The sequence below is a fragment of the Poecilia reticulata genome, linkage group LG15 (genome assembly GCF_000633615.1).
Source record: "Poecilia reticulata strain Guanapo linkage group LG15, Guppy_female_1.0+MT, whole genome shotgun sequence".
NCBI lineage: Eukaryota > Metazoa > Chordata > Actinopteri > Cyprinodontiformes > Poeciliidae > Poecilia > Poecilia reticulata.
The window spans coordinates 26,636,777-26,648,972 of record NC_024345.1 but is presented as its reverse complement, the minus strand read 5'-3'; the positions used below and the strand labels follow the sequence as shown (position 1 = coordinate 26,648,972).

At 39.2% G+C, this 12,196-nt stretch overlaps 2 protein-coding genes across 2 annotated transcripts; both read right to left on the bottom strand.

The window, feature by feature from the left end:
- Window positions 1-2,007: 2,007 nt before the first annotated feature.
- LOC103477290 (hyaluronan-binding protein 2) lies at window positions 2,008-6,718 on the bottom strand. Its single transcript, XM_008430318.2, has 13 exons — window positions 6,589-6,718; window positions 6,292-6,388; window positions 6,105-6,188; window positions 5,915-6,025; window positions 5,700-5,816; window positions 5,501-5,611; window positions 4,104-4,275; window positions 3,913-4,010; window positions 3,439-3,832; window positions 3,209-3,351; window positions 2,795-2,929; window positions 2,551-2,696; window positions 2,008-2,429 (listed from the first exon to the last, which is right to left on the bottom strand). The coding sequence occupies exons 1-13, from the start codon at window positions 6,646-6,648 to the stop codon at window positions 2,265-2,267; spliced, it is 1,833 nt and encodes a 610-aa protein (XP_008428540.2). The 5' UTR covers window positions 6,649-6,718; the 3' UTR covers window positions 2,008-2,264.
- Window positions 6,719-8,628: 1,910 nt separating this feature from the next.
- LOC103477289 (probable E3 ubiquitin-protein ligase TRIML1) lies at window positions 8,629-11,706 on the bottom strand. The gene is made up of 5 exons (XM_008430317.2): window positions 10,903-11,706; window positions 10,554-10,787; window positions 10,419-10,465; window positions 9,433-9,575; window positions 8,629-9,348 (listed from the first exon to the last, which is right to left on the bottom strand). The coding sequence occupies exons 1-5, from the start codon at window positions 11,020-11,022 to the stop codon at window positions 8,777-8,779; spliced, it is 1,116 nt and encodes a 371-aa protein (XP_008428539.1). The 5' UTR covers window positions 11,023-11,706; the 3' UTR covers window positions 8,629-8,776.
- Between the last annotated feature and the right edge of the window lie 490 nt (window positions 11,707-12,196).

Genomic DNA, 12,196 nt, shown 5'->3' with positions numbered 1-12,196 from the left:
TCAACTCTTGAAAGTCTCAATTATATTTATGTCTGAACTTTAACAAGGCCATGGTAAACACATGAATGTTCTGTACTATAGCTCTGGTGGATATTTAGGCTTGCTGTCCTGCAGCATGGTGAACTTACGAGTCAGTCTGAAGTCTATTGCAGCTGCTAACAGGTTTTTATTCAGGATAGTCCTGTATTTAGGGCCCATCCATCATCTCATCAACTTTATATATCAATATTATACGTACGAACAGATGTTGCAAAGCACTTTTGCAACATCTGTTCCACTGTTGAAGGTCTCCACCTCTTATGAGCTCATCATGTTGTTGCATTGCAGAAAGTACATGAATCATGTGTAAACTTCTGATCTGTTCATTTTGTAATCGCCCCCTCGGTTCATCAGCCCACAGAGGACAACAGCCTTCAGTGTCAGATGTCCGTGGCTTTTTTCGCATCTACAGCAAACAGTGCAGCAAGAGAGATAAAATAACATCAACTGTGAACTTTGCTGCATTGAGCTTCCACAAACACTGATGTTAGCAATTATTTGTATAACATCTTGTTGTCTCTTAAGCAAAATTGATTAACAATTACTCAGATTACACAGGCTGTTGGCAAGTTTATAGGTTAGAAAAAGCATTTCAGCCCAGTTCAGAGATTAATGCATTTAGATCCAGCTGCCCAAATCAGCATAAGGATTTTTAAAGATGTGTAAAAAGCCTTTGTGTAAAAAGCCTTAACATAAACCCATCTTTCTTTTAGTGTAAAAGTTCTTTCTCTGTTCGCTAGCAGTGAACTTTGAAGATTTTTTCCTTAACTTACCCAGAGTGCATTGTAACAAGGTAAACGTGTCCTCATCCTACCTTGTTGATCTCAGTTCCAGTTATGCAAAACTTTTCAGTTATTGCCCTGAAAAAGAGAATAGGTGACCCATCTTAAATAAATTGCTTCAATTAGTGACAAGACATTGAAATAAGTTTTTCCACATTAAATTATTAAGTTGTCAAATTAACTTCACAAAAATGTAGTAAGTTGGATAAATTGATTTTAATTAATTCAAATTGGAACTGCATTCATTTTTTTACTGTACGAGCATTACGAAACAGCTATTTTTTTGTAGCCAAAGACTCACAGAAATCCTCCTAATTTGCAAAGCATGTTCTCTTATCTTTTCCATATTGAAGAGTGGATTACACCCTATTTTACCTAGGAAATTACAAAGTCAGTTAATTAATAATCAATTATTCTTATCTGTTGATGTAAGCATTACATTTTTAAAAGCCATTAGTTGCTTTAATTTTATAGCGATCAATAAAAGTGCCAAAATCCAAAAGGAGGAATTTCTTTGTGTGAGAATTTATTTTATTCCCTTGTTTCAAAATTTTATAAAATTTATGCAGAAATTAAAATGTAGAAAATTCATTTCTTTATTCTTATGCTTTTTACTCATCTTTCAGGTGTACAGTGGGTTGCTGTAACATGAATTCATAAAAATTCAAACTAATGTAGACCTTAATTCTTACAGCAACACACACCACTCTTACTGGAATTAATATCTTGTCTCTCCCATTTCAAGCTTGGCTAAAGTAAAGGAGCCTGAGCGCATTTACATCCTAAGGAGACAGGAAGTCTGACAAAAAAAAGTTCTGATCAACTTAAACAGGTTAAATCATATTTAAACTGGAGAATAAATGTGCTAAAAGATCCCCCACCCCTAAAAAATTCTCCAAGGACTGCAGCATACAAATGATAGAAAATATTATGCATGCTCTTTGACAGCTTTTGTAGTTTCAAATACAACATAAATTTAAAGGAATTCAAAGATTTTCTACATTTGTGCACCAAAGCACACTCTCCTTACAAGCTCTTTTTAGTTGGCTTGTGCTGTTGGTTGATGCATTTGAACAATAGAAACAAGTTCTTTTTTTTATTATTTGACTTGTCAATCACTGATTAATTGGTGCATCGGTTAATTTTACCTTCAATTTGCTAAAATGACAACACATGAAACAGAAGCAAAGGTTAGACATTGTATCCCTGACGGAACACAGTGGAGCACACTTTTATTGAGGTTTTTTTCAAATTATTTTTCACATTCGCCTGTGAGAAAGTTACAAAATATGTTGAGAAAATTTCAGGGTTTTTTTTGGGAGGCTTCATAAGAGTTCAATCAGGTGCAGGGCAGTTATGAAACAACACAGAGAAAAACTTCAATCACATCTTAATTCTCAGCCAAACACGCTGGTATGTTCATAACTAGTATCCTTGGGTTATTTAAGCAGGTCCTTGAGTCTTTGAATTGATCCAGTCGAGGAAGTTAGAGACTCTTGAGTAGACTCCTGGTTTGTTTTTCTTTCCACACTGATCTCCCCAGCTCACCACACCATAAACAACACTGGTGTTATTCTGCTTGCAAGTCAGTGGTCCTCCAGAATCCCCCTGAAACAACAGATGAATGGAAAGTAGAGTAGAGAAAAAAAAGTGGCAGGTGGATGCAAAGTACACAGACACACCAAAATGTTCAAAGAAAATTTAAAACTAAAGCATAAAGCTGACTAACCTGGCAGGAATCAACGCCTCCTTGCAGGTGGCCAGCGCAGAACATGCCATTATTTAGGACGTTCCCGTAAATAGCTGGCTCAGAGCACTTTGTCTGGCTGATCAGCAGAACATTAGCCTCTAACAGGTGATTTGATCCATAATTCGCTGCAGATGTGATTTTGAACAATTAGGACAAAATAGAACAAAATGTAAGTTGTAGTAAACAGAGTGAACCAAATAATGAGGACAGGTCGCATACATACAGTCCTCGGTGGCCCCCCATCCAGAAATGGTGCATTCAGTCCCATCAGAGATTTGGCCACTGGGCAGACAAGCTGTCTTCACAAACTGGGTCTCATTTGCGCAAACTCCATTTGTCCCCCTAAGTCTTAACAAAGCTTCAAAAATATGGATCAGATTAATGTCACACGAAAATCGGAATGTTTTCACAAGTTAATTGTTATGAAAATGTAAGACCAAAAAAGTCTCAAATCAGTTTAGAAAATGAATATGAATCTTACTGGTCAGCAAAAATCACTGTCAGGGTTTATTTTGATTCATTCAAAGGACAAATATCATTTTAGAGACATAAAATCTAAGAGTTTGAGTGTGACAAGTCTAAACACAATTGGAGGGCAAAATTGGCTTTTAATGGAAGAAATGCAGTGCAGTTTTACCTATGTCGTTGTAAACAGCTTCAGAAGTCTCCCTGTAGTTCTCGTGGACAATTGCATTCTCAACTTGAATGACTTGAGCTGCAGGATCATGTGTGTCCAGTGACAGGGTACCCATCACCACCTGCATGTCCTTGTTTTGTTCACTGTGAAAAACAAAACACCCAGTAAACAAAAGAGCTGAATGAAAGTCATAATCTAACTTCTTCAGATTTGGAGGGTTGTTTTCTTACACGCAATGTCCAGCTGTCAGAACCCAGCAGCTCTCGATCAGAACTCCTCCACAGACGTGGCTGTATTTCATGTTGGAGTTCTTTGGTTTCTGTTGCACAGAAACCTGCCAGGGTATTGCTCCGGGACTGACTTTCAGACCCCCAAAGATTCGAGTTAAGATCTTTTTTGGTTGAGCCACTCCGCAAGTTTCGAACTGTTTTGGTGCAGGAGATGGAGATGGCACAACGGGGGAGCCTATCGGTTCCTTGGTGGTCTTTGCTGCTTCAGAGGGAGTCGGTGGCGGCTGAACTGTAGGAGGCTTGGGACCACTAGTAGGGGTCTGGGGACCACTAGTAGGGGTCTGGGGGCCACCAGTAGGGGTCGGCGGGTCACCAGTAGGAGGTTTGGGTCCGCCTGAAAATGCAAACAAATAGTTTGTCGTTTGTTGACCTCATCATCAGAGTCAGAAACCTACTAGGAGCTTTGTTCTGGACCTGTTGGTTTAGGACATTTATTCACATCGCAGTAGTCCCAAAACAATCTTAGTCCTCTTCTGAAAAAACACCAGGGTTTTGGTTCTCCATCTGGGTTTCTGCAACATTAAAAAAAGCTAAGTAATGCACCACAAATGCATAATATTGACTGTAGTAGTTGTAATACAGTTCAGTCCTGTTTTTGCTCCAACCTGCAGAAGTTATGAGGGCCAAGGCCGTCATCATCCTCAAACGAGTTGAAGGGATCAATTCCGTTTTCCAGGATGAAGTGGGAGTTCCAGTAGAGGCACTCAAAGCCATCATCTGTCTCGCTCACATTCCCACGGTAAGACTCGCCGTCATCCACATAGCAGTCGTTTGGACCTAAATACACACCCAGTGTCTTAATAAGTAGAAAACTCACATAATGTGAATGCGTCACGTTTCCCACCCCTTTTCTTTTTCCTTTGTTCCCTCTGTTTTTCCTTTTTTCCAAAGTTTTATTTGACAGACCATAAACAAACCCAGTCCTGGGTCATTGTTCTGCTGGAAGAACAGTCTCAAGTCTTTAGCTGCATTCAACAGGTTTTCTTCCAGGACTGTCCTGTTTTTAACTCCATCTATCTTACCATCAACTTCTGACCTGCTCGAGAAAAACATCCCCACAGCATGATGTTGCTACCACCCTGCTTCACCATATGGGTGTTGTGTTCAGGGTAATGGGCAGAATCGAAGAAAAAAATACTTTTTCCTCTATATTGGTGGTGTCCAATTCATACTTTGTGGTGAATAGCAAACTTTCTTGACTTGACTTTATTTATCTCTACCTCTCTTCCATCAAGACTAATACTTTGTACTTTCAAAAGATTAGCCAAAACTAAGGAATGTACTTTTTTTATTCTCTTCTAGCGCTAATGTTAGCACTAACTAACGTTTTCCTTGTTCCTTGCCTTTTCCCTCAGTTTAGGTGGGCGGACATGTCTTGGTAGTTTTGACTCCACAGGTCTAGTCCATTTACCAATTATGTGACTTCTGAAGGCAATTTGTTACATTAGATTTTATTTAGGGACACCAGATTGAGAGAGAGAGAAGCCATCCTTTGTTGGGTTTTATTTAAGAAGACATTTTGAAACTGCAGTGATAATGAAGCCCTAGGCGTAAATTCAACCTGTAAGACTCTTCCGGCATCACATATCATCACGCTTTCACCCCAGCCAACCAGGACGTACCACCGCTCCACCTCGATCCAATCACCTGGCAAGAGCTCCTTCAAAAGGCAAAGCAACCACAGATCCACCCACTTCAGTTGTGCTTCAACCCACCTCCACCCTGTTTCCACCACCAGCCTCTGGGACGCCTCCCCTCAAGATTCCTCTCTCCAAACTCCGCTCCACCACCAGTGACTGGGACCGGGGGAAGCCCTACCTGAGCCTCGTTCGAGCTGATCATCAAGCTCGCTGCGATTCTCAGCACGCACGTTTTCCGCTGCTGCCCGAGCGCCAAATTCTCAGTCCAATAAAATTGTCTAACTGCTGTTTCTCTCTCTGTGTGAGTCTCTACAGATTGAAATGCAATAAAATGTGTCAAAGTATAAGAGTGCAGTATTTACCAACACGACAGAAGCGTCCACTGAACCCTTCGGGACACTGACAGTCAAAGTCATTCCCGTCACGAACACATTGGCCACCGTTTCTGCACGGGTTCCGCTCACACACAGAATCTTTGCACAAAAGAAGAATCAAATACACACAATAAAAGTCTTAGAAGTGAAACTAGCTGAAGATGTAGTTTTGCTGTTTGTTCCTTACATCGTTTGCAGTCTGGAGGCTGGAACGGGTATTTGCATTTGCACTCGTAGAAAGGAGCGGTTGAAGTCAGCACACACTCACCCCGACCACAAACACCTCTTCTGCACACTTTCGGGCCTGACAACCATAAGCACAAACAGTAGCTGCTGATTTTACAGTCTTAGCTGGACACTGACAGTAACTTCAATAGGAAGAAGATGACAGCTTCATCCAACCTTTCTCGCATCTCCTTCCCCTGAAGGGCTCGGGACAGTCACATTTGTACCCTCTCCTGCCTTTTTGCTTACACACACCATTGTTGAGACAGGGATTGGGTGTACACTTGCCTGGAAAATTAAATGGACGGATGTTTTAATCAGGCAAAGAAAGACACAACTTTTTAAAGAGTAGGTCTAATTATTATACCATCTAGATCCTGAAGGTCATGAAGCCAGTCCAAAAAAGGATGATCTTCGTCATCGTCATCAGATGACTCCTTGAAGACGATATCTAAAATAATATTTTCATTTCAGATTTGGAATGCATCATTTCTTTTGTTGAATTTTTTTTATTATTATAGGATCAGTATTTTTTGACAAAATGGAGCTCCAACCTTCAATTATATCTTCAAATGTTTGCTTCTTTTTCTCCCGCCCGTGTCCTCTTGGTTTGTCTTTGTGTTTGTCTTTGTGTTTGTCTTTGGGTTTCGACTGATTTACAAAAAATGACAGTTAGAAATTTGTTAAAGCATTTAATAAATAATTCCACCAAACACAATAATGGTTTTAATAACAATAAACTTCATAGGATAGAACTAATTGAACAATAATAATAATTTAAAAAATAGTTGTAATTAAGAGTGGTGCATTTACTACATTGTTTTAAGATAATATATGTTGTAAATACTTACTTCAGTGGGGATAAGGAGCACAGCCAAGAAGAGGAAAATGAGGAGCAGCTTCAGTTTCATGATGGCAGAGCACCAGACGACGTCCAGGAGGCCCAAATGAAACTGTGCAGCGCTGCAGAGAACCTGCACTTTTTCCTACATTTTTACACAAGGACACTAACCTTTGAAACTTTAGTTTAATCTGGCACTCATCCATGATGCTGAGTCAGTTTTATTGATTTAAACTCTACAATAAGAAACCCTACAATGGCTTAAAGATGTTTTTACAGCTGTTTTGAATATTGCATGTTTTTTAGTGTTATTTGTGACATGTTTGCAGGCTTTTTACAATAAAAAGCATCACATTGTCAGAGTGAGCCCTGCACTTGCAACACAAATGCTCAGAGAGCATGTTTGCTAAAACCTCACTGTTTGTTTGCGTGTAGACTTTGAATCACATACACTGAGCACATCAACAAGTGGAGTATTTATACAGCAATGCCGTTTCAGGACATGCATATTTCTGCAGGGGCGTCTGAATAAATCAGGATATTATTGAAAAGTTCATTTGCTTTAATAAATTAGTGAGAAGATTAAAATTAATGTAACATGTAATGTAGTAAACTTGATGACACAAATTATCTGTATTTGTTTTGTCAGTTTTGTATAAAAATAAAAGAAAAGAAAAGAAGAAACAAAAAAAGTAACGAAGCATTTCAGATTATCAAACAAATATAAAAATCAGTCAATAATATCCTAATTAAATACATAATGTAGTTTCCAAATTATGTTTTTATTTCTAAAGAGAAAAAAGCTACTGAAACCAACCGACTGCTCCCCTTTGTGAACTAACAGTTTTGATTCAGTTTAATTTCCCACCATCACCATGGTGATTATCTCATCAGTAGAATCAATAAATCACCTAAATGCAACCTGTATGACAATATGAAGTAGACTAAAGATCTTAAAAAACACAGCATCATGGACTCATCTAAAGAAATTCAATGACGGATGAGAAACACAGTAATTGACATCTGTCTGTCTGGAAAAGATTACAAGACTTTGGGACTCCAACCAAAGTGAAAGCCGTTATCTTGACCTGTATGGAACAAGCCTGTTTCAAAGTCATGAAAAATTCAAAGGCAGAACCTTTTGGACGGTGTGAGTCGTATTGGTGTAAAACTTTACACGGTATTTCATAAAAAGACAATTGAACTTATGGACCTCAATGAATTGCTGCAATCAATCTAAAAATGAATTGTGTTCCCTAACAGAGCGTCATGAGGGAAAATGTCAGGTCACAGTTCACAACCTTAAACTCAAGCACACTTGGGTTGCACAACAGGGTAAGGATCCGAAGCACAGCAGCAGGTTCACCTCAGACAGGTTAAAAACAAAAGAAGGATTTGGAGCGGCTCAGCCAAAATCTGGACTTAAATCCAATTTAATTCCTGGAGCATGACCTCTAAATTAGAGGCTCATGATCAAGAATCTGTCCAGGATTTTAACAAGGATATATATATATTTTTTTTAACAGTTTTGCAGCTGTCAAATAAATTAAATTTAAAAAATACTTTATTTACCTCCTGTGTCAAACTCGAGGTCTGGAGGCCAAATCCAGCCCATCATATATATGTATTTTTTGTATCCCTTTAAACATAAAAATAATCTTTAAAAGCAGTCACATGCTTAAATATTGTTTTAACAATGAAATAAAGACAGTTTTTGTCCATATGCTGCCAAATTACTTCATTGTAAGAAGATGCTCAATATTGATCAATAAAAATGAACGTTGGTCATTGGCGGAGAAGCTTATATTTGTTCTGTAAGCATAACATTCAAGTCTCCTTTAATGCAATTCCTAATTGTAAAACTGTCTTTGAGCCAAATGAAACTTAATTTCATTCTTTGTTCGTTTTATTTGAATGAATGTGATAAAAATCAAAGTCAAATCAAAAACAAGAAATTTATTATCCATTTAATTGTTGTCTTACAAGGTAGCAATGAAACCAAACGCACAACATCAAATAAGTCATGTGTCCTTCTAATCTGTTGAACAGCTTAGAAGGACACATGATTGGTGCTGTTGTGATTGGTGGGCTAAAATGGAAATGGGACCCCAAATCCTATTCTGCTCAGGGTCCCTAAAAAATATTGTGCCGGCCCTGCATTTTTGTAAGTCATGTTCTTAGTGTACATTCTTATTCAGCTACAGGTCACTTGTAGGAGACGATGCATTACAGATTACAATAGGACTTGAATTGGCGCCGCTGTGGTTGTGACCAGGACACAGGGCCAGGTGGAGGCACTCAGAGAAGGTTCCAGCACAGAATGAGAACAGTGGTGTCATTTTATCCGCTTCTAGAAACGTCACCAGCCCGGCAGGGAAGCTGCACAAAACACCAATTTGACAGAAACGTTTCGTAAAAGGCAGTTGGTGAGGCACCCCTCCATGCCAGGCAGTGTATTCCCCATCGAAGAACTCCACACACCAGGACACGGCACCCCGACCCAGCCAGCACTCCTCAGATATGCCTTTGCGAGGAATGGAGGGATAGGTAACACCAAGCTCCCAGTACGTCTTCCCAGTCACATCAATTTCCCAGTAATGGCGGCCAAAGCTGAAGCCCTGCAGACTGATGACGTTGAGGGTGGTGTCGAACCGTCCCGGTTGGTCAGGGAGTTTCTGCCAGGCGTCTGTGTAGGAGACGCTGTCACATTTAGGGGAGATGACCAACTTTGGGTGGGCCGTCTCTGGGTCCAGGTGCACCTCACTGGAATCTGGGCACAAATGGGGAAAACTCAGCATAAAATGTTTCCTAAAGAGATAGCGGTGTAATGAAGGAAGGTGATGTGGGAACTGACAGCTTTTCAGGAGCTTCTTTATTAACGGGGTCTGCGAGTAGACAAGGAGCAGCATGCTGTTGGTGAGGCTGAGGATCTGATTAGCTTTAGCTTCATCGAGGTTCACACTGCTGGGATCTGATTGGTTGAGGACATCCAACACTCTGACGAATGAAAACCATGAAGGAAGTATTACATATTGGCATAATGCCTTGAAACTTCCTGCTAAAGTTTTTTTTTAGCAGAATTTTTTAAATCATGCCACAAGTACAAACTTCAGTTTATTTTATTTGAATTTTATGGTAGATCAACACAAGGTAATTCATAAGTTAAGCAAAAAAAGATTTTTCAATATTTGATTAATCGTCACGACAATCATTACAATAAATGATTACACAATAAGTAATTGTAAGAAAGAAAAATTAAATAGAGAAGGAGCCAAGAGACTCATGTCAACTGCAATGATCCACCACTCAGCTGGGAGAATCTGTTGACAGGAAACAAGTGGTGTGATCTACAAATCTTCTACCAAAGAGTGGCATTAAGAAAGCCATGAGGTCTGACCAGACAAGGCTGTAATTAAACTTTTTGTCCTACTTGCAAATTTGTATGCATGGGGAAAAACTTGCAATGTTCATAACCCTGAACAGACAATCCCCTCTGTAAAACATGGTGGTGGTAGAATCATGCTGCAGAGTGTTATTTCCTTCTTGTCAGATTGCTCCTCCTCTTATCTGACTGAGAACGATCTAAATTGGCAAAACAATTTCTAGATGTGCAACAACTATAACTTTAAGTGTTTTATATGGTTCCACAAAATATTAGACTCTGAGGGGTGAAAAAAATGTACACCACACTTTTCAGATTTTTAAAACCATAAGTTACCTTCCTTGCACTTCTCAGTTGTGCACTACTTTGTGTTGGTCTTCACATAAAATCCTCTTATAATTCTCTGGAGAGGAAAACTTTGTGAAGAATCACAAAATAGGAGTTGAAATTATCCATACCTATCTACTGTCTCTGTGTCGTCCAGTTCAGCATCTAAAACGAACGACTGAGAAATAGTGGAAAATCTAGGTCAGCTGTAGGTTTTTGCTCTTTACATTTAAACTCTCATATATGTTTTTTTTGGGGTTTTTTACCATAGAATCGGGCTCCGTGTCACTGTGCTCCAAAACTAAAGAAAGTCTGGCCAAGTCCTGCTCTATTTCCTGGATCAGAGCACAGTTTCTCTCCATCAGTCCATCCAAGGCAGAGACGGCAGCCCTCTCCTCCATCTCCAGGTGGGACAAGGTGAGCCGCAGATCCTCCTCCAGAACCATCTGGATCTCCTGATATTTCATCGCTACATTCTCTCTTATCGCTGCAGACTTTTTCTAGGTGCAGTAGACATTGAAATCAAATGAAATTCTGCTGGGGGGTCATTCGTAGAGAATCTGTTAAAATCTCTACACAGATAGAGCCTTTTTCAGAAATCAGAGTAAAACTCACAGTGATTTCTGACTGACGGGTTGCCAGTTTCTTCAGTCTGTGTTTCACAGCGTCCCTTTGCTTCTTCAAAGATACTAGATGCTTTTCTAATGTCTCCTGTGGGAAAAGGTTGCACACCATTTAGCAAGCTTACATCTGATGATTTGCTCACCGTAAAATATAAACTGCAACAAAGTGGTGGCTGAGTGTGAACATTGTTTAAAGAGAGACTACTTTCTTGCATCACGTCTTTGCACGGTAGCTGTTCTGTAAATCGCTTTGTCTTGTGTGTCTCTACAAGCCTTTCTTTTGAGAAATTTTCCACCATTTTCTCTACAAGCTGTCATATATGTTTTTCTTGAGAAATGTCTCTGTTTTTCTCCTTTGTCACTTTAATGACAAGTTACCCGGAGGAGAGGTTCATACCCACAGCGTCATGCTGCCACCACCATACTTTACAGTGGTGGTGTTAGTCAGGTCCTGAGCAGTGGCTGCTTTTTGTCAAGACATAAAGCTTAAAATATACTAGGCCAAAAAAGATCTACTTCACCTTTATCAGACCAGAGACTGTTGTATATCTGTTCTAACAATCTATTGCAGATGTTTCTGCAAAATTAAAGCAACAAGTGGATTTATTTCTAACTCACGCTCAGTTAGCTCCACTTACTCCAGGTGAACTCTGCAGGAGGATCTGAAGGATTAATGGAAATAAGATGCACCTGATCTCAATTTTAAGTACTTTAGAAAAGGGTATATTTTTACTTTTTTTCTTTTTACAAATGTATAAAAATATCTAAAATATGTTTGTCTTTGCCATCATATGTTATTTTGTGTGTTGTGTTTCAAACATAAAAACGATATTCAAATCTGTATTTATGGGGTGTAAATACTTTCCGATGGGACTTTATGTATATTCTGTAATAAGACCAACACTCTATTGATTTACATCCATATATTGATTTTTATCCACTTTTTTAAAATTATCTTACTCAGTTGCACATTTCTTTGAATCTAAATATGCCGTTTCTTCAACTGTACAGTAAATTTTAAATGTCGTAAATTAGCCTTTACTGTACAGTCATTTCTTTTAGTTATGCATCTTCATCTTCACCTGTGTGTGTGTGTGTGTGTGTGTGTGTGTGTGTGTGTGCGTGCGTGCGTGTGTGTCAGTCTACATGCTTCCATTTGCCTGTCACTTTGCTGCTGATACACTCATGGACAAAAAAATAATAATATTGCTGTCCTTGTGTCAGTCCACCATAGCTTAAACATGTTACTGCCTGAACAGATGTCACATGACTGCTATTCCATTTCT

Excerpts from the sequence above, each read along its gene's own strand:
- LOC103477290 (XM_008430318.2), bottom strand. The coding sequence starts at position 6,648 with ATGAAACTGAAGCTGCTCCTCATTTTCCTCTTCTTGGCTGTGCTCCTT. Across the intron at positions 6,189-6,291 it reads ATTTGAAGATATAATTGAAG|ATATCGTCTTCAAGGAGTCA; the intron begins GTTGGAGCTCCA and ends ATATTATTTTAG. Across the intron at positions 4,011-4,103 it reads GGCCCTCATAACTTCTGCAG|AAACCCAGATGGAGAACCAA; the intron begins GTTGGAGCAAAA and ends TTAATGTTGCAG.
- LOC103477289 (XM_008430317.2), bottom strand. The coding sequence starts at position 11,022 with ATGGTGTGCAACCTTTTCCCACAGGAGACATTAGAAAAGCATCTAGTA. Across the intron at positions 10,788-10,902 it reads CCCGTCAGTCAGAAATCACT|AAAAAGTCTGCAGCGATAAG; the intron begins GTGAGTTTTACT and ends TACTGCACCTAG. Across the intron at positions 9,576-10,418 it reads GACACAGAGACAGTAGATAG|AGTGTTGGATGTCCTCAACC; the intron begins GTATGGATAATT and ends TTCATTCGTCAG.